The 21,403-nt window shown below is 40.8% G+C and overlaps 1 protein-coding gene across 1 annotated transcript; it reads right to left on the minus strand.

The window, feature by feature from the left end:
- Window positions 1-17,658: 17,658 nt before the first annotated feature.
- Window positions 17,659-20,237, minus strand: ela3l (elastase 3 like). The gene is made up of 8 exons (XM_028413891.1): window positions 20,147-20,237; window positions 19,866-19,954; window positions 19,567-19,664; window positions 19,289-19,417; window positions 18,723-18,859; window positions 18,216-18,361; window positions 17,797-17,949; window positions 17,659-17,722 (listed from the first exon to the last, which is right to left on the minus strand). The coding sequence occupies exons 1-8, from the start codon at window positions 20,184-20,186 to the stop codon at window positions 17,705-17,707; spliced, it is 810 nt and encodes a 269-aa protein (XP_028269692.1). The 5' UTR covers window positions 20,187-20,237; the 3' UTR covers window positions 17,659-17,704.
- Between the last annotated feature and the right edge of the window lie 1,166 nt (window positions 20,238-21,403).

Raw genomic sequence — 21,403 nt, forward strand, 5'->3', positions numbered from 1 at the left:
AGCTATGGTGCGGGGGCCCAGTTAGGGCCTTTGGTCCACAGCTTGTGCGCCTCATAAGCATCATTACATCAGTGAGTAGCCTATTGTAAACAGGCTTTTACAATGCTTACATCTCAAAAGAACACTGAAGACTGGATAAAGGTTTAAATGGGGTTGTAAAAATATCACTCACATTTAGCTAAATGTGACAAAGTCTAAATGTAAACGTGAAATGGAAATGTGAATATTAAACTTAAATATGCATGTTAAATGTTAAATATGCTGAATGTAAAACTAAATATCCATTAATATGCAAATACTCTCCGTGGCCTCACACAGCCCCGCCCATGACTCTGCTCCAATCAGTGATGCTAACTCACAGCCCCGCCCACACCTGACTCTGGATCGGTCACAAATGAACCAAACATGGCTGCCAGCACCGGCTCCCTCCTTTTAGTGGAGATTAAACAGGCCATAATGGCAGGTGTGCGGGCTGCACTTCAAGCTGCTTTTCGGCAGCAGTTATACACACCTTTAAAGGTGAGTTAAGTATGTTTAAATGCACTACTGCTGTTGCACCAGGAGGGAATTACCTTTAGCTAACTTACCTATAGCTAGCCATCGTTTGTAAGTTACTTAGATGGAAACTATAAGCGAAGGTTTCGTGATGGAGGGCTGATGCCCATTCTCTAACCTGGTTAGTGGTCACCCTTAACTCACCACTCCTTGGTCTATTCTGCTGCAAACTTTTTAAAAAAATTACAGCATGTGTAGGCTACAGTGGGTTTATGACCATCATGTGAAAGAGCTCTTACTTATCTTTCTTTTTATTATTTCATTATATTTCACCTATGTGACACACACATGGGCTCCCAGGCACAGCCACTGCCAGCGTCACCACTGCTGTCACATCACTGAGATCAGTAAGTGATGCTGTGGTGGAGGCATTTAACTTATTCAATGCCCAACCTTGGAAATCAGCTATCAAAATGTCCATGAAGGACACCAGAAAGCACAACAGGATTTTACATTCTAAGATATCAGTGTATTTATTTTGTCTTGGTTCCTGTTTTTCCTGTGTCTCTCACAGCCAATCAGTTGTGGTAGATCAGACCATGTATACAGTATATCAGGACAGCTGGTGGATGGTGGTGTCCAGGTTCAAACCAGACAGGTGACACCCCAAAATGCACTGCTGTCATACATTCATTATGAAGCACTGCTACACTGGAAACCCAGTAAGATATCAGTAGTTAATGAAATCTTTATTGAAAGATGAAACAAGCACATGTTTACAGTACACATGTACTGTAACTGTACTGTATGTCATGCTGCAGAATGAAACAATGACAATGTCATTTCTTTTTCAGGCTCTTGTAAACATAGGTAAAAAGATGCAGGCTGTGGTTATGAGAATGGTAAGAAGTTGAATTTAAATCAGATAAGTGAGGCTCTCTGTGTCTTTTATTACAGAATAAATAGTGCATTTTATTACTATTGCTTACAGTTGTCAAAACCACAGTGCTCCTACCGACATGAATGACTTAAACACTGTCAATGATGTTAACAAGCAGTGTAAGTGTCTGTAATTCACTTATTTCTGTTGTTCTCGGTGATAGAGTGTGGCTCTGCACGGGCAAATCCTCCTCATTCATTTGATGCAATACTAAAGTATCCACCAGGTGTCAGCACATCCCTGACAACCTGCATTAATCAGATGAACACACTGCTTACAGAGCAGGTGATCATTATTTATATATTTTACCCAGGGTTTACAAGTCTGAGGTTTTATCCTCTGTTTCTATTTAATTATTCATTAACTGTGAATAAATAGATACTGCTTTGTTTTTATCAAAACAGACGTACATACAGGGACTGCTGAAGGGTTGCTGAGTCATTTGTCAGAGTGAAACCAGGAGATTAAGCTCAATCTATAGTAAATGCAAAGCAACATGAATCAGCTGATGTACTGTAGATTACTTCTGGGAAATCTCTTGATTCTGTAACAATAGCCTTCACATTAATTTCACTGTTATTTAGGTAGTGTTCTAATAAGGAAAATAATGACATACCTTCACATGTGTGCAAGAGCTACCTATCAAATGTCTGCTCTTTCCAGAGTGAGTACATGACAAACAGCTCATTCTCTTGTGATATTACATCTATCTATGAAAGTGACCTGGATGACTGATAATCTTCATGTTAATCTTAATGTCACAACTTTGATATAAAACAAAACATTTATTGTGTGACTGTTGATTTTCAGCACTGCCGGTGTTAAATCAGACAAAAAATGCAAAGCTACACAAACACACATGAATAAAATGCACTGCAGAACCACAGTTTTTAAGATTGATGATGCACATATCATATTTTTATAATATTTATAATATTCAATTATTTCAATGTACACTTGAGGAACAAAAATGAGTGGATATTTTGCATTTAAACATGGGCTTTCTAAGAGTTTCAAGTATTTGTTGCATATTAGTGAAATGCTTGGTGTGAACAGTAGTTCATTAAACCCACTTCTGCACATTTAAACAGGCCCAGGGCTAAATAAATATAGATCAGTTTTCGGATAATATTGACTTTTGAATAAGTGAAATTAACAGCAGCAGAATTAGAATGTTGGTGTTGGAATCAAAGCGTGTGAGTCTGTCACACAGACACATATAGAGCTGCAGAGAGTTCCAAAGCTCATTCCAGCTGCAGCCTTCAGAGAGTTAAGAACACTTTGAGCTGTAAAACCTGATGTTTCTGAGGACATTTACTTTGCTGACAGGAGGATCTGTTCATTACTCACACCTGTGACATGTCAGTGTGTTGCTGTAATGATCAGCTGTAAAAACACTTTCTGTCTCAAACATGATTTTCCGCAGCGCCTTTTCATTTGTTTGCTTTTGTAGTTGTATGTCAAATTTGTTTTGCCTTAAAAATGTTGATACGTAGAATATCTCATCTTTTCCAGGAAGCGGATTGGTTTTTAGATGAAGTTTTGTTCAAAAATATCTGCATTATATTCTTCCAATCAGATTAACATCCCTCTGATGTTATTAATGATGCAGATGTGGTGGTTAAGTGTGGTGAAGGGGCACAAATGGATTCCAAACTTAATGTTTCTTCTTCTGCTTTTCATTTCAGGTGAAGCTGAGAGACAGAGAGCTGAAAACTGGAGAGGAGATGCAGAGCTACAGCGGTCACAAGTAACAGTCACACTAAGACACCACAACCCTGACCACAACAGCCTCACATTCACTTAACACTGAGTCAGGCAGTCCCATTAGTATACATTTTGCATAGGCCAGGTCACATCAGAGTCTCCTCAGACTTTAACTGTCCTCATCTAACCCACTAAAACTTGTTCAATTGGCCTTTACATAGGGTCAAGCAAGGCTGGCTGTTAACCAATGATGGGTAAGATCCCCCTGTAAACTAGGGAGGTGCAGCCACCAGTGCTGCAAATACTGCTGTTAGCAGGCACAGTGAGCCACTGTGAAACTGATGCTGTGTTGTTGTGTTTTTGTATGGTGGGCATGAGCACTAAGCACAACTGTCCAGATATTTTTTTTTTTAAAAAGTCCACATGAGAGAGTGTTTTGTGTTTTTGTATGACGTGGGGAGCATGTGACACATCTCCATCTGTAGATGATATGGAAACAGATTCAGGTTTTCTGAACAGGTGAGTATGAAAGGGCGGTTCGCCTATGATGGGTAAGATCCCTTCCTGATCATTGGGATGACCTAAGACAGGCGCAAACACGATTACTCAGCCTGTAGTTTCTGCTTTTGGCAGGGACAGAGTGCAACAAGACTGACAGGAGAGCAGAATGAGGGGGGTGACATGACATGATGATCTGATTTTATACTGACACCTGGGACTACAAGCACACTAATATGTTCAGGTTTGTGTGTTAAGGTGTGTGGTTTTGCGATGCCTTTGTGCCAGTCAGCTTTCAACAGGATGGACTGGAGGAGCTGTGAGAAACCCGCCCGGCCATCAAGAGGATTTTTTTTGAAAATTTATTGAACAGATCCATATTTTGGGTGAAACTTTAAACAGTTCCATACTTAGGTCACGTTAAAAATGGACCCAAACAATGACCCACAAAAAGAATTTAATAAACAGAAATTAAGCTTTATTACCATCAAGCTGAAAAAACCTTACTAAAAAACAATCCAAAGATAAGAGAACCAAAAACCGACACAAAAGGGAAAAAACCTGGACAAACTGCAAGCTGAAGGCAACATAGAACCCTCTGAAACTGACAAAGGGGAGCACAGGTCTTGAATACACAAGGGTTAACGAGACACAGGTGAAAACAATCATGGTGGAGCAGGTAATCAACAAGGAGTGAATACAGGAGGAGGTAAACAGTATTTTCAAAATAAAACAGGACATCCAACAAAACCATTCTCGAAACAACAAAATATATAAAACATCAAGAACTTAAAGAAAAACAAAGCTAACAAAACTGAATCATAGAGGCATGGAATAAGGGGCGCTGAATGTAAAAACATCACTTGTGTGTGACTAAGTCTATATGTAAATATTTACAGTAATATAAATGTTAAATGTCAAATATTAAATGTCGTAAAACTAAATATTAATTGATATGCAAATAGTCTCCACCGCCACACACAGCCCCGCCCATAACGCTGATCTCCTATCAGTGATGCTGACTCAAATACCTCAAACAGCGCGCACAGCCCCGCCCACACCTTTCTCTGGATCGGTCACCGACGCTGGAGGGAAAGCGGAAGTCAAATGAAACAAACATGGCCGCCAGCGCCGGCTCCCCCCCGTCAGTGGAGATTACAGGTCCTAACGGCAGGTGTGCAGGCGGCACTTCAAGCTGCTTTTCGGCAGGCGTCATACACACCTTTAAAGGTGAGTAAAGTACGTTTAAATGCACTATTGCTGTTGCACCGCGAGGGGATTATAATTTTAGCTAACTTTCCTATAGCTAGCCATCGTTTGTAAGTTACTTAGATCCTCTTAGTTTGTAAGTTACTTAGATCATCTAAGTTAGATGGAAACTATAAGCGAAGGTTTTATGACCAACTGCCGATGCGTCTTCTTTAACCTGGTTAGTGGCCACTATTAACTCACCACTCTTATGCAGTTATGTTCTTCTCTTCCTTTGTATTTTGGTAATCCAGTCAGTGAAATCCAGACATAGTTAAGTGAAAGTTTTAAGTTAAGGTTGTAACTGCATTAGCTTGTTAGCCTTAGGTACAGGGATAAAATGTACACAGCGAGTGAGCGTTTAATAAGCCTCTTTACTTTTGGTTTGTACAACAGGACAACAACAACATCATTGCAACCAGAACAGCAGCCTTGGCTGGACTACTGCTGTATTTAAAGGAGGATTCTTCTTCGAAACTTGCAAGGTATTTTTGTGTTCTCCTTCTCCCATATCCACAGCTCACCACAAAACCAAATTTTTATATTGTTATGTATGTACTGTGTTTGGCTGCTACAACAGTGAAATTTCCCAGCTTGGGATGAATAAAGTATTTCTATTCTATTCTATTCTATTCTGTTCTATGCAGCATGCCCCCGTCTTGTTTCAGAGTTGGTTGAAACTTTGTAGGTGTCATTTAAATCAAATTCAGGGTAAGCATAGTTTGTAAAGTGTGCCTTACAGGCGTCCTTCTTACCTGTCTTTCTACCTTGGTTTATGCATCTGATTTAATTGTCACTGTGTATTTTGGTGCTGTTCTACAAATAGTCCAGGTCCTCACAAATAACAGGTTTGAAATGATCTGGCTAAGCTTGACTATGTTCCAGTATGTAAACCTTATGAATTCACATATCACGGTTCACAGCGTGTCTTTCATGCGGGAAGGCAAACAACATGGCTCTCGCTAAATCTGGCATTTTGTTTTTTGTCAAAAGCATGATAGTGACTTTCTCTGGTGACTTTCGGAGCTTGATGTGAAAGCAAAGATTGTTCTGAAGTTTCTGTCCCCAACAAGCAGTGTGGGAGACTGAGCTCCTCACATGCGGTCAGTCTTGTAGCTTCATGCAGCAGTCTCAGCTGCAGTCAGAGCAGAGAGGAGACACACACCACTGTTGCTCCAATCGTGCGCAAATCTGCCACTGGTCCCATCATGGCTTACAGAGCAGGATATAAATAGCATATTTAAATGGCAAAATCTTACAAAACAAAACACTCTGATCACTACCGTTAGCTTAGCTTAGTGTAGTCAATGCAGTTCAGTCTATCCAAATAGCATATCATATGCAACAACAGGAGCTCTCTATCTGCTGGCGGGAGTGTGCTCACACACATGTGTGTGTGTGAATTGTAATTGCATGTTGAGATGTTGTGTGCAAATATGATGAATAGCATAATGCTATTTAGTTTGTTTAATAAAAGAACAAGGTATAGACCTGTTCTAGGAAAGGAAACCTTAAATGACTTTTTGAGGAAATAATAATATATATATATATATATATATATATATATATATATATATATATATATATATATATATATATATATATATATATATATATATATATACACATTTTAATTGGTTTAGAGAAATCTAAGCATTGAGTGTAAACTACTCACTTATTTGAAGGTCAAGAAACTTATTAGAGCCAGTATTTGTGACTATATTAACACTAATAACAATTGAGATATTTATTGTGTTTCGACCCTTAGCCTGTACACCTTGACTGAGTGGGGCAACGAAGACCATGGAATCATCTACTATAAGGTTCCAACCGTGGGCTATCGTCAGCCACAGCCATCTTGAGCTGGTTTCAGCTGCCTAGGCTATCTTTCTTATGGCCCCCTTTAGTTGTTTGGACTCAAGGCCGAGTCTCTGTAAGAAAGAACACAGTAATGTTGCGGGTACTTGCAGCAGCCGACCTAGATGAGAAAGAAAGGTTGCATTCCATCCATTGATAAGAGGTGTGTTGATCATGCCCTGCTATTTAACCTTCTTCTCTCCGTGAGCTAGCCTCTCCTCCCACGGCATAGTTAGTTCGGCTAGTAGGGTCGTCTCAGTACTCCTGGAAAAAAACATGTATGGACGGATGCTGGGTACCACCCCATCTTGTGGGAAAACAAGTTTTTTCTTCATGTCTACTTGCAGTTCCCTGTCATTAGATCGCTGCAAGATGGAAGGCGGGTGTTTGACGGCTTCCTTTGGTGTCCCTTAATTTGGTGGTCCTTTGTGGGGAGGGGCCTGGTTCTTAACGGTCTGTTGCTCAACTCATTTGGCAATTACAGTGGGTAATGTAAGGCCATCCTCATAACACAGTATGCTTACATTGTGCCAATGATGTGCCTACTGTATGCCAACAGCATACACACAGCTTGTAGTTTTGCATTTGGGGCTGCAAAAAATATATTTTTTTTAATAACTGCTGAAACAAAAATCTACTTCTTTCAACATGATAGGAAAAGGAAAGTTAACAAAAGTACCACTTCACCTGTCAAATATGATGTGCCCCTGGTTTGGCTTGTGTATACAGGCTGCCAGTAGAACTGACATGCTGGTATTTATTAATGATTTTACTGCTGACAGAAGCAACAGGATGAATGCAGAGGCATACAGGAGTTTTATATGAAGTCAGATTCAGACAAATACATCAAAAGCCATTGGGGCACACTCAAACACACACAATCACACAATCAAAACAACAGATCCACAATTTTTACACAAGGCCAAAACAAAGAGGGTTTTCCAGAATGATGAGGTGTCAACTGGCCAAGTCAGTCAACAGTTTTAAATCTAACTGAGGTGAATTCTACTTGATGAGCAACAAGAAATAACTGATAAAAAAGGGGAGCTCCAGGGAAGATACAAACATCTGCTCATGTTTATGGATTGAAGACTTGTCTGTCATTGGCTGCAAAATGACAGCTTGTGGTCAATATACTTAATGTGATCAGTTTGATTTCACACAAACTTTGGGCACTTTGAGTTATAGAGGCTATAACCCCACAATTGCTTTCTATTAGCATACAAACCTGAAAATAAAGCTGATTTATTTATTTACTTGTAATGCCAGTCCATTCCCTGTCCATTGTAGTGTGTTTCCACCCCAAGTAACAATTACCCTCTATAACTATAACAGCCATGTAAATTAATTATAAGTAATTAAGCTTTTAATTGAAATTATAGTTGGTGTTCAGCAGGCCTCAGTGTCACTGGATGACTGTGCATAAGGGTAAGAGAAATGAAGAGTTGCTCACATCATGCAATTTTAAATACACTGAATTAAACAATAAAATGACCACCATGGCGAACATTAATTATAAATTCTCCAGAAAAATAACCTCTGGCTAATGATGGCCTGCCAGAAGAAATTGTGACTCAGTGCTCCCTTTGAAAGTCACTGACACGTCTGACTGCACATTGCCCTTACCTGGAAATACCAGCAGAGAGCAGCAATAGCACGCTCTGCTGCACAATAATGGAGAGGGATCCTGGCAGTAGTGGGCCACTGCTGCAGCCGACACAAGGCAGATAAAGACAGTGAAGGTAGAGCCAGCAGGTGGCAGTGTAATTCTACAGAAGAGACAGACACTAGCTATATGGAGGGTGAATGACAATGAGATGTGTGCAGGGTCAGGTAGGTTGTAGTTTTTTTTCTGCTAAATTCAAGCAATTTGAGGTCCATGCTTATGCATATGTATGAAATGTGACTGAATCTGTCTAAATGAAAAATAGTGAAGTGCTGGTAATTTGTGAAACATTAAATATAGTGAACTTGCAAACAGATTTTACCACATTCCATTGTGTTTGCCATGTCTTGCATACTGATGCTTTCCCTATCAACAGAATTATTTCAGCTTATTTTATGCCATGATTAGACCTCTGACAGAGTAAACATTCCTGCAACTAAATTGTTCTGAATTACTTATTTCAATATCAGAGCTGCCGTCAAAATCAATTTAATGGCTGTGTGTTTGTGTGAGTGCAATTGTGATGAATGTTTGTGACTCTGCTGGGGTCCTGGTACGAAGATCTGATTAGGTGTGATTAGAATTTTGTCATTAATTATTCAAACCTAAACACAGTAAAACGCATGCATGCACACACACAGGTACTTGTACAGAGCTCATACTTCACATACAAATACAATTATGTTTATAGATATGTTTTTCCATGCACTTACATTCGTTGGAGCCACTAAATTAAATTTTCCATTACATAAGATTCAAATATTTCATAAATCCTGCACATGTTTGGGCAAAAAACATAGATTAACATTTGATTCTATACACGTATACACATACACACACACACTACCAATGACTCAGTACAGCCTGATGTGGGTTATGCAACCCCTCCAGCGGTGCAGATGGAGTTGCAGATTACTGGCCCTTCGTGTGTTTATTAGTAATCTCTCTGCAATATTTGTCCTGATCATTATATAACACCGTGGTGAGTTCAGCGACCCTCTTCTGTCCCAACTACTGTTGGAAGACAAGGGAAATTGCTTTGCTGCTGTGTAATGGTACTCCCTTGAGAGCTGTAGTGACTGATCCAGAGTTCAGCAGCATTGTCTAATCTGCACTGGATGGACATCAAACCTGAGGTGGCGGGATCAATGGTGTGTGCTGAATGAATAGATGTAGGTCTTTGTTGTTCAACTCGAATTCCTTTAGCCAGCTTCAATAGATCTGATTTAAAAAGCAGAGAAGATTAGTACAGTGGTTCATACTCTGTGTGAGTCAGGATAGTCTGACCTTCATATCCAACACAGTCACTGTGGAGTAGATCGCTGGCCAGTTTGCATGAGTCTGGCACTGGTCTCCCTAGTCGGGAACAGAGAAACAAATCAGTGAAAGCCAAAGAGACTGAGACGGAGGGAGAAAACTGGCAGGAAGATAAATAGAAGTGAAGCGGATAAACACTAGACAGCTGTAGAGCCGCCTTTCTGATGAGTAGTTTCAAATCAACAGATCACCACAGGCTCTAACCATCTGTCTCATACGTGCTATAAACCACTGTTTTATACGTGAAATCATACTTTTCTCAAATATACTCATTCAGCTGATTATGTAAACAAATATAACAGTTGTATAAACATATGTGCAGTATCACTTAAGGTGAGCCATATTCTGCTATAATGTACCATACAAGTAAAATGGATTACGCCTGCATTTAAAATGTGGTTATAATTATACATATGTGTAGTTCATCAGGCATTGTAATCGGGAAGACAAAATGAAATGTACAGGACAGAATGGCTTCTGTTATTAGAACAGACGTTTACATCTCTTATGTGGTGATTGGTAAAGGTGTAACTATACTTCACCCTGTATATGTTTATATGATTTGAGTACTGTAGGTTATTCTTCATTATGTGTCATAGTTTACAAAACATACTGGAGTTGGTTTTGTGCTCTGTGCAGACATACATGAGAGAAGACTGATGCTCCTCTGCTCACCCCACCCATCACTGGTCTCTCAAAATAAGGAGAAGGGCAGGGAAAATAATTTCAGACCTCACATCCGACCCTCAAACTCTTTGATCTGCTCCCCTCCGGCCAGCACCTCAGAACAACAGGCACCAGAATATCCAGGCACAAGAGCAGCTTTTCCCCACAGGCCGTCTCCCTCATGAACAATTAAGCAGCTCCACAAGACCCCTCTCATTGGGTAATATAATATCATCTATGTCACATCTGATGTAAATGTTAATTATTAAAATATTTCAGGGTGGCCTTTTATTGTGGGCAGTTTAAGGTACACCTGTGCACTAATCATGATGTCAGATCAGCATCTTGATGTGGCACACCTGTGAGGTGGGATGGATTATCTCAGCAAAGCAGAAGTGCTCACTATCACACATTTAGACAGATTTGTGAACAATGTTTGAGAGGAATGGTAATATTGTGTATCTGGAATGAAGTTTAGATCTTCAAGTCCATCTCATGAAACATGGGAGCAAAAACAAAAGTGTTGCGTTTATATTTTTGTTGAGTGTATATATATATATATACTTTCAATCAGGAGAGACCAAGTTACAAAAATATACACATTTATTTGATTACAAATGGAATGCATTTTGGTGTTTAGACCCCAAAGTGACATCATCTGAGAAGGGGGAAGAAAGGGAGGTGAAGCCAATGAAAGAGATCTGGGCTTGTGACTGGTGGTGCCTGGGGTGGTGGAGGGCTGAGGGTTTAAATTGGAAAAAAACACTGACAGCAATTTACTTTTTTTTTTTGCTGGCTGCATGAGCAAATACATTTGCACGCAAACATTTCTTGACAGTAAAGCTCCTGACATATTCTTGGTTTGCTGTAAAGTGCTAACACTGCTTTTCCTCAGAGTACAGTACACTTTTGTAAAAGTACAAATTTATGCTCCACTTACCAGCAGTTAATACTTACATGTACCCTCAATACAACTGTTATAATAATGACTGAATTTAGTTACCAGATAAGGATTTCATGCTGACTAACAACAGGATGTGGGTCACTGTGCAGTCCAATATGTTCGACATTGATTACTTCATTGCAAGAGTCTGAGGTCAACGGTTATTTTAATCCAAGCTCTAGTGTTGAAAGAATTTAGGAAGCCATTAAAGCACACCGAAAAAGCAAAGAAGCATCGTTTATGGAACACATTTTGTTATAAAGAGGAGTGAATCATTTTATTGTACAGTTAAAAAAAAATAAAAAATAGACCGACATTAGAACAAGGCACACAGTATAATAATTGTACTATATTTCTAGTCTTTATTCCAAACAAAAAATGATCAGCACTGCAGTTTAAATGATTTACAATCATTTGTTAAGCTGACTTTAGTCATATAGATCACTTTAACAAGCGGTCATTTGATTTACCATCAACCACATTGCTCCTTATTCACATTTTAAGTTGTGTCTTGTAGCAGAACAGAAAATGCGGCACAGAAACATAAAATAGGAACATTTGCTTCGAACTGGACTAAAAAACAAGACAACCTGAGATTAGGGATTAAACTAGTACTAAACAAAATCTAACCATGTCCAAGCCCTTGTTTTGACAGCACTTTTTGCTTGATGTGGAGTTGAAATGACAGTTGGTGCATCATGTTAGTGTCAGTCACTCTGGGGTTGTAGCTTCAACCCAAAATGCAATCTTGATATGTTGCAGCAGAACATTTACTACAATCATAAACACTGAATGCACACAGTGTTCTGTGAGTTTGTCATTTGTGGTGACAGCTGTCTATAAATATCTTATGCAGCCGTTAGAAGAGCTTGCAGAATAACAGAGAGGCACACCGGGACACAAGTAACATTTTTACTTTTAATCCTGTGGGAGCTGCATCATGTGAGCAGAGACGTGTGTCAAATGGGGAGACTGTCAGATGGGCCCCTCAAGCTCCTTTTTTTCTGTAGACAACACATCAAAGCATTGCCGTTTCCAATTCTTCCCGCTGCGGTCTATTATCACCAAATATAAACCAAACTTTATATCCGGATGTCTTGACTCACACACCTCCTCCAGCAACATCTCTGTTCTTCACTGCCTCGTTTAAGCTTTTGGGGTTTACCTGCTATTTGTTTGCTGCTTGTGAGCTTCAAAAATACTTGTTTTTTTAATATAGTCCAGTTTACTGTGCTTTTTTTCCTCTATACTCACTCATATACTACTATACTTTCTCATATGGAGGGATAGAAACGAGTGGAGCAGAGGAGGAGATCATTGTCTATCTGTGCAAAGCAAACTGACTGACAGATGGACAGTCCCAGTGACGCACAGTAGAGATAAGAGGATTGGGGCTGCTTGTTGTTGTGGTTGCTGGTCTTGCCACATCCCTTAATGCAGTTAGCCCTACTGAATGGCATAGATGATAAAGGAGGGATGTAAATAGTGTGTTAGACAAAAGGAAATAATGATGTGTGTGTGAACAATTTCCTGAAGTCCATCTACTCTGCAAATACTCATCTTTTGACCTGTACTAGATTAAAGTCCGTCTAGATCTTAAGTTGCAGTCAACATGTACTTCTGTTCAGTGTTCTTTTGCTCCAGTTGTGCTGTGAAAACTGGCATTTTCTCTTGGCATGAAGGCACCTTGCAGGCCTTGTAAAGGATGACGAAGAGAATGAGGATGAGGACACCCACCACAGAGTTACAAACAATGGCGATGATGGCCCACACAGACAGGCCCATCTTCAGATCGTGCTCCATAGTGGGGCAGGTCAGCAGTCTCTGCATAGACTCGCTCTCTTCACATCAGACTTCAGAGGTGTTTCTGAGCTTTGCAACTTTCTGTAAAGTCGGTCATTTCCAACTCTGCACACTGTCCCTGAAAACAAAGAAAATGCATGTCATAGTGAATTTATCTTTCAGGCACATACACACATGGCCGTACACGCACACACAGCAGCATACTTGGCAGAGGCACAGTAAACCTGCCAGTCAAGTGGCCAGGCTGAGTCCACTCAGTAAAGATTACTTTCTCTAGTACTCACTAGGCCAAGATGCTTAATCTCTGCAGATGCTATAGGCTACCTGTGAGCCTTTATCCTCAAGGCTTTTCATTTTAAACACAAATAAGAACTGCATTGCAGGGGTTTCTAATAAAACTACATAATCTAGTTTAATAATATCTCAGTACAATACAAAAATGTCTTTTGGATACAGCCAAATATTCATTCTAATAATCAGTGAAGAGCGGGAGACTATTAGACAAGAGTGTATCTCTGCTACAGTTGTGTGTCACAACAGACTTTTTTATTCGTTTCCTTAGCAAGAGCAGAGAGCGAAGAAGTTATTAAACTGATAAAGAAGGTGCCAGTAAGCACTTTTTCTTGCTGAATTATTTTGAATGGGATTTAGCAGTAATGTGTTTTCAGGAGGAACATGTGGGAATACAGTTGCCAGTTTTGTGGCTGATATTAAATGTGTGTGTGTGTGTGTGTGTGTTAGAGCGAGAGAGAGAGAGACTGACAGTCGAGTCTGAGATGGAGAGTGTGAATATTTTCCCTGTCAGAGTTTAACAGATAAAAACTCGAGCTCATCTCCTCACTTCTCTACCTCTCTCTCTCTCTTCCCTCTAATGCATTTCTAATGAGGCCACATATTTTCACCCCTCCCCAACTGAGAGTAATGCCACAACGGTCCAAGCCTGCTGCTGAGAACTCATTTCAAAGTTATCCTTCCCTTTATAGGCATTTTATGACCAAGCCAAATAAAGATGGATAGCTCCATGTTAGAGTAGGTGGCAGTGATGCATTTGATCTGCTCTTCAATGCATAAAGTTTCTGGTTTCTGTTTGTAACAGATGGGTCCCTCTCAGGATGCTGGTGGCATTACTGTGGAGAAGATGACCCTCATATGGGGTTACTGTCAACAAGACTTCACAGAATATTTCCAAAACAATCTCAGAAGTCATGTGACAGTATGTTTTCCAGTTTACTTTTTCAATTAGAGCAAAGACGAGGAATTTTCAGGCTCAAACTAGTCTGGATGTGTATGAGGGAGAGAGAGAGGGTGAGCAATGCATTCAGCCTCAGTGCTTATTACAAGAAGTGTCACAGAGTTATTTATTAACACAAAATACAACAAACATTTATGATTTGTACCTGATAGGCAATAGTAGTTAATGTCTCAGTAACTGCAATATAATTTGTCCTTGTTTACAGGAAAATTTGATTTTACTAACTGTGCTGAAGGACAGTAAGTGTACTCAGGAGTAAAAGACACAAACCAAATCAGAATAAAGTGGATGTTGTGTTGTATGTTTGCACAACCTTTTGTGCATTTTATCTCTGGCAAAGTTGTTAATGCTTCTCAGCTACTGACCTGCTCGAATAAACATTTAATTCTTAAAATTATAATACACTTAAATGAGTCGGATGTTTATGTTGAACTACGTTTTTGGTAGATTAAAAGGTGCAAAGATCAGACTGGCCCACAGTCTTCCTGAGGCCACAGTCAATAAAACGATAGTGTGCAAGGTTATGCAATGACTCTGTGCAGGAATTAGTTTAGTGAGCCTAAGCTGAAACTGAAGTCATGCAACAGCAAAATACAACAGAACAGGCATGTGTTTGTGAATGGAGTCACTGTCCCACATAAAGGCCTTTTGTGTAAACATGCAAATAATCTAATGTAAATATATGTAAATACGCACTTGTTTGCTGGAGGAGAAGCGAAGTGGGCACAGCATCACGACGCCAACACATTTAGGCACTGAAGCGCCTGCAGTGACCACATGGAAAGCAGGCGAAGGCTTGTGCATAATGCATAACCTGGCAGTGGACTATCGGAATGAGTGGCCTCCGTCTCATGTGACAAAACAGGCTCAAAACACAGAACCGCACACCCTTACCTCTCCGGTGCTCCGTGTCCATGCGTTCTACTTTTATTGTAGTCCTCCTTACGCGCGCTTGAGCTGCAAATTGATGTGAGCGTCCGAACTCACGCCGACATACAGCAACTTCACTACTCCATTTTTGAAGCGGAAACTTTTGCCTCCAAAAAGATGAAAGCCGTCAAACCCTGACCCGGACCTTCGGGTTAATCACGTAAAGCTGGTGGTGTCCCGGCCGGTTCGCAGTAACTGTTGACAGGCTGCAGGGCGACAGAGCGGAGACGTTTCTGTCAGTGTGGCTGCTCATCATCCACCCGTCCCCCCCACCCCCTCCCGCCACACCCCTTCTCTCCACTACCCCCCCTCCTCCCTCAGTCTGTTACCACATAAAGACGCTCTTGGAACATCCCATCAAGGGCTTTTCCTCTCACCTTACTGAAGATCACAACGTGTGTGCAAGCGGTTACAGCAACAGCCCCGAAGGGTCAGTGAAAGTGTAGTGCAGCGCCATGTGTCCTGAATGGAGAAGGAAAAAAATAGGGGACGCACCAACTCACATTCCATCTACATGGAGTTCCACTTGTCAGCCCCTCATATTATTGTCAAGGTTCAGTTTAAAGCAAGCAAGAAAGAAGTAAAACATTTACAGAATAATAATCATGAAACTGACAGGAGAATTTGCTGTGAATATTTGCTGTGAATTACCTTCTTATCTGCTTGGTACACTTATGCACAAAGCTGATTTGCAGCTGCACAAACTTCAAACTTGTTGCCTTCTGTGTTCCTCATTGCTATTCAGCACAACAGCGTGGTGTCCCTGAGCGATCTGCCCCCTCCCTCTCTCTGTTTCTCTTATTGTTTCTCTTTGTGTGTGTGCACTTATCGTGTCCTTAAATTTTGTTTAGACGTTTGAAAGACATCTGCTTGATTTCAAAACTTTAAATGGTACTGTTTTGGGTTGAAACTTGATTTTAGGTTCAGGTCAGGATTGTGTTGGTGGAATGTGTTACATGTCCTCACAAATGTGGAAAGGCAGGCATGTGTGCGTGATGGGAGTGGGGTACCCCTGACCCCAGTGTTCAGGCAGAGACAAAGCCTTCTTTTGAGGCCCAGTTCTCACGCTTGCTGCTGGCTGAAGACTGAAGTTTTGCCAATCCACACTGCAGCAGTTAGATCAAAGCAACACAAGCACTGTGAACATGTTGGTAACATTTGTATGTAGTGATTGACAATGTACTGCTACATGATGTAAGGAATAATGACATTAACAGTAGCCATAAATGAGCTAAAAATGTGATTAAACTTGAACATTAAACCTTCTATATGATACTATATTGAATAAAATAAGAGTAATTACATTTTTAACATAATTATTTTTTCACATTATGTTGAATTAATGTACTATTTTAAATTATTCATTGTTCCTTCTAACTGTAAAAACAGAGCTGTAATGTTGTTACAGCAGTGCACAGTTCCTATGATTAAAATTTGACAGAATGAATCAGAGTAGTGGGATAGTTATCCTGGATCACAGGCTGATACTCCAGAGGAAGCTCCTTCAGATGTGTGATTCATCACATTAGAGGAAATGCTCTGAAACACAGCCAGAAAGAATCATGGCAGCAAAACTCGCATCTCCTTCTGTCTGCTCCTAATATAAACACACATACATGCATCTTGTCACACACACACACACACACACACACAATAAACAACTATTGTCACTTGCCCTATCAGGACATGCCATGTCTGATCTCCACATCTCATATCAGTGAGGACATTCTCATACCTCCATCTGTGTGTGTGTGCGGGCAAAAGACAGAAAAGAAAAAAGTGAGAGGCAGTAATTTAAATCTTTTCTTAATTTTTTACCTCTTTCATCCTCATCTCCTCAGTGTAGAAATAAAAACGACCAGAATGCTAATCTGAACTTTGTCACAGGCATTCTTCATTTTCAGTGCAATATACTCCCCAGCAGAGCATTATGGTTTTCATAAAGCCCTCCTATTGAAAGGCCATGGGGATGAACCAGGTCATGCAGGGTTATTAGAGTCATATTTTATATGTCTTCACTGCACACACATCATCCAATACACAGCTTTGGCACTTCATTGGAGCCTTTTATCTGAATCATGAAGCTTGTTTTATGAGGACTACTTGAAGGGGAATTTCTTTTTGTTGGTGTCTTTCTTTGGGCAGAAACCAGGGTTATTCTGCACAGTATCCAGTGTGGAAAAGCTGTCAGAACTAATTTCCTATCATGTGTGTATGAGGACACCTGCTGGACAGTTGTTGACAGTGTTTCCATTTCTAGCATACAGGGCACAATAAAGTGCTTCAGGCCCAGGAGTCTTTATGTTTCATATAGTAACAGAGACAGCAGACAGCAGTTAGTTGGCTCATTGTATGGGTCATTTTATTGACATGTCATTTCCTTTAGTTGTTCATCATAGTCTGCAAAGACAAAACCAGCCATTAGCAATCATTAACTACAAGGATGCAGGGTAGAGTTTGTGTTTCTCCTTTACCTGGTCAATCCAGTCGTTGAAAGCAGAAACTCTGGTAAAGACAGTGGGTTTCTTTATAAAGTTGCAGCCAAGGCCAGACACAAAGCTGGCAATGCCATGCACCTCCCAGGTACCCTCTGTGTTCTTGCAGTTCAGTGGGCCACCAGAGTCACCCTGGAGTAAAAAAAGGGACAAGGAGAGGCCATGTTTTAGTCATCATACTGAGCTACTGGCAGACTGGCCCAAAGTAAAGAAGCATGAGTTTGATTTTTATTATTTTTTTTAAATCTTGAACATTTCTATTTGAACACACTTATTGCATTCATATTCAAATTTTGTGTGGTACAGGATGGCAAAAGCTGCTTTCATGAAGTGTACAATGTACCTGTAATAGTCCTGGAAAGAGTAGCATGAAATCAAACTTGTGCATTCAAACTTACGTTGCACCCAGCCACAATTCCATCTCCACCAGCGCACACCATGGTGGTCCTCACAGCGACACCCCACCAGTCAGGCTGGGAGCAGGTGGCATGGTCAGCCACAGGCATCAAAGCCTGCTGCAGCTTATCAGCAATGGGGCCTCCGGCTAAAACACACAGGCAGAGTCTATTACCATCATCCACATACACTACCCGGCTGTCAAAGCTGCTTTACAGCATTTCCCCCAGTGCCAAATTCACAGTCTGACCCATATTTTCAATATAGAAGTGATCCCCCCACCATCATCACCACCACCACCAAATGTTTCAGCTTCATATGTATGTTATTCAGTCTAACTTTGGAGGCTTCCCTCCAAAAAAATGCACACAAAATATACGCATCTTGTTATTAATCCAACAATACACACCAGCTGATCATCCTAAAGGACAGTAACATGAAGGTGTTTCAGTGATGCCAAGCCAAAACACAAAATAACACAGCTCAGCCTTTCTACAAAAGTGACGTACTGTACAGCCTGCCCCATCCGGTGATGTAGCAGGGGTAGAGGTTGGACAGCACAGTGCCAGCAGGAGGGATGCATGCCAGCTGCACCTGGTCGCTCAAAGTCACAGACTCTGACAGCTTAATCAGGGCAATGTCGTTACTGTACAAAAGACAGACAGAGAGGGAGGGAAAGAGAGAAAAGTGAGGGTGGTGGTCGCACACACAGGCAATTTAACAGCACTCACCAGAAGCTAAAAGAAAGAGGGTTAAACAGACATAGATAAGGTAATGAGAATGAGGGCAATCCATCCTGTCTATGCATTTAATTACTCAACTAACAATCAAAAGTGACTAATATGCTTTGTATAAGGTCCACTGGAATGTGTGTAAGTGGCTGTGTAGTGTGGATGAATGAAGATGGAGAATCTGTGTCAAAGATATGAGTTGGACTGAAGTGAATAAATTGAATTGAAGCCTCAGTCCACTTTGTCACATTGACATAGAACAGATGAGATTATGATGTACTGTATGCAGGAGACTCAGCTCATTCTTCATCACACTGTACAGTGTGTACTGTGTACTGTGTTACCCTAAGGCCACGAAGATAGGGTTCCATTTTTCATGGACGATAATCTTCTCAGGCAGGATAGCCTTGGAGCCAGCTTCCTCCTCAACCAGGTTGTATTTTCCCACAAACACCCTGTAGGAGAACTTGGAGCTGTGCAGAGACAAGTTGTTTTTTATTTTAGTAGTGAACAATTTGTGGAATTACAATTTGAGTTCAATCTTTATAACTATAGTGGTTAATAAGAGGTTGGTGCTGGAAAGTTTGTGTAATGTGTTTGTGTGTTGTTCCGCTGCTCGTACTTGATGCAGTGAGCAGCAGTCATGACCCAGTTGGCAGCAATCAGAGATCCCCCGCAAGTGTGCCTCCACTCACCATCCCTCTCATACTGCAGGGAGATCTGCGGATGAAAAGAAAGCCGAGAGTATTGAGCAGGTTGTGGAGACGGATGGCAGGAGATTGCTGTGTGGATTCAAACACAACCATTTAATTACAGGACTTTCAATAGCCACTGGGTTTGACACCTCATAACCAGATGCTGGACCCATAAGGTTTGCCTGTGAACATAAAAACACTGACAGATGTGCACATATTAGCATACCTGCCAGGGCCAGCTGTGGGGCTTGGCATCTACTCCGTTGACCACACGGGAAGTCAGGGGCTCAATGGGTGGGTTGCCACACCCAAGGGCTGCAAGAGGATGAGATAGAAGTGAGTGACAAGGAAATTACTTTTTATTCCCACAGTAAAAGGAAGCTGCATTATTTTTCTTGTTGACAAAGTAGCGCAGGAGACTAGCTCCCCGTGCAGTAATAAGCACACGCACACACAAACTAGGAGAAACAATTGCAAACAGAATTAGAAAATGCCAGATGTTCTTACCACTAGCAATGAGCACTGAGGCCAGCACAATGGGGATCATGTTGATTGATGCTTCTGCTGAGGGACAGCAGGACACACACCCTCTTTTAAACTTTCCACCACAGGCAACACCCGCTCTGAATGCAGGCATTCACGATGCTATTGGCTTGTCACGGCCTCCAGGGGACGAGGATGGACCAATGGCAAAAGAGGGTCAGTGCGTCTGGGCGGACGAGGGCTCACACAGGTGTGTTTTCTGGAACAATTCCCATGACCTACCTGTGGTGTTAGCGCATTTAATATGCATGCATGGGATATGTGTGTTTCATGTGCTTCACAGTACATTTATACTTGTGAATACTGAAGACAGAGTCCAGTCACTGTCCATGTTATATCCCGAATTCTAGCTCACCTCTATACTCTTTTTTTATGATCCAGCCTTTTTCCTGGCACACGGAATTAAATGCTTGCATAAGAGTATGGGAAACCAACACCTGGATCGCTGGCACTCTCCTGGTTTCACTGAAATGTAGAAAAATAATTAAACTACGAGGTGTTTTTGTGATAAATAACAAGGAGACACTGAGAAACAGATGGTGTCATTGATGCAGAAAATATTGATGCTACACTACAATCTTTTTGACATCTTACAACATACCCAGTGAATTATGCAGTGCCAGGACTGTGAGACATATCTCTCAAACATGGCATTCAGCATGTTTTATTTTCAAACATTATTTAAACATTAAACCCACTGCTGTAAAAAACAATCTGAATATCACGATGCTCTTACAATGACTTGAATGAATCGAGCCTGAATATGTTGTGTGATGCTTGGAGGACACAGACACAACTATTGAGGTATGAAAGTGTCATGGTGTAGAGGCCTGAGGTGACTCAGCATACAGACATCATAAATCTATCAGCAGCTGCTTGGGTAATTTTACATGGCACAATAAACAGGTGCAATAAACGCGTAGTCAGTGGAAAGAGATGGTGACACATTGTCAGAATACAAAAAATGCCATAATTTTCAAGCTGTTTCTGAAAAGAAAACCTGAAATCTGACAATTTAGGCTCCGAGAGCTTCTCTGTGCAGTGATCAAAAGGACTTCAGAGAAAAAAAACATCATCAGACTATGTAGAGAAGATTGAAGCAAGGCGTCTTGACTTGTAGACTTTTCTTTAGAAAACTGTACAAGTCCAGACGCTTGAATCTTCTCTGCGTATAATGACCTGTCTTAGATGAGAATCGTTATCATCAGACTACCTAAGAAG

The sequence above is a fragment of the Parambassis ranga genome, chromosome 9, assembly GCF_900634625.1.
Source record: "Parambassis ranga chromosome 9, fParRan2.1, whole genome shotgun sequence".
NCBI lineage: Eukaryota > Metazoa > Chordata > Actinopteri > Ambassidae > Parambassis > Parambassis ranga.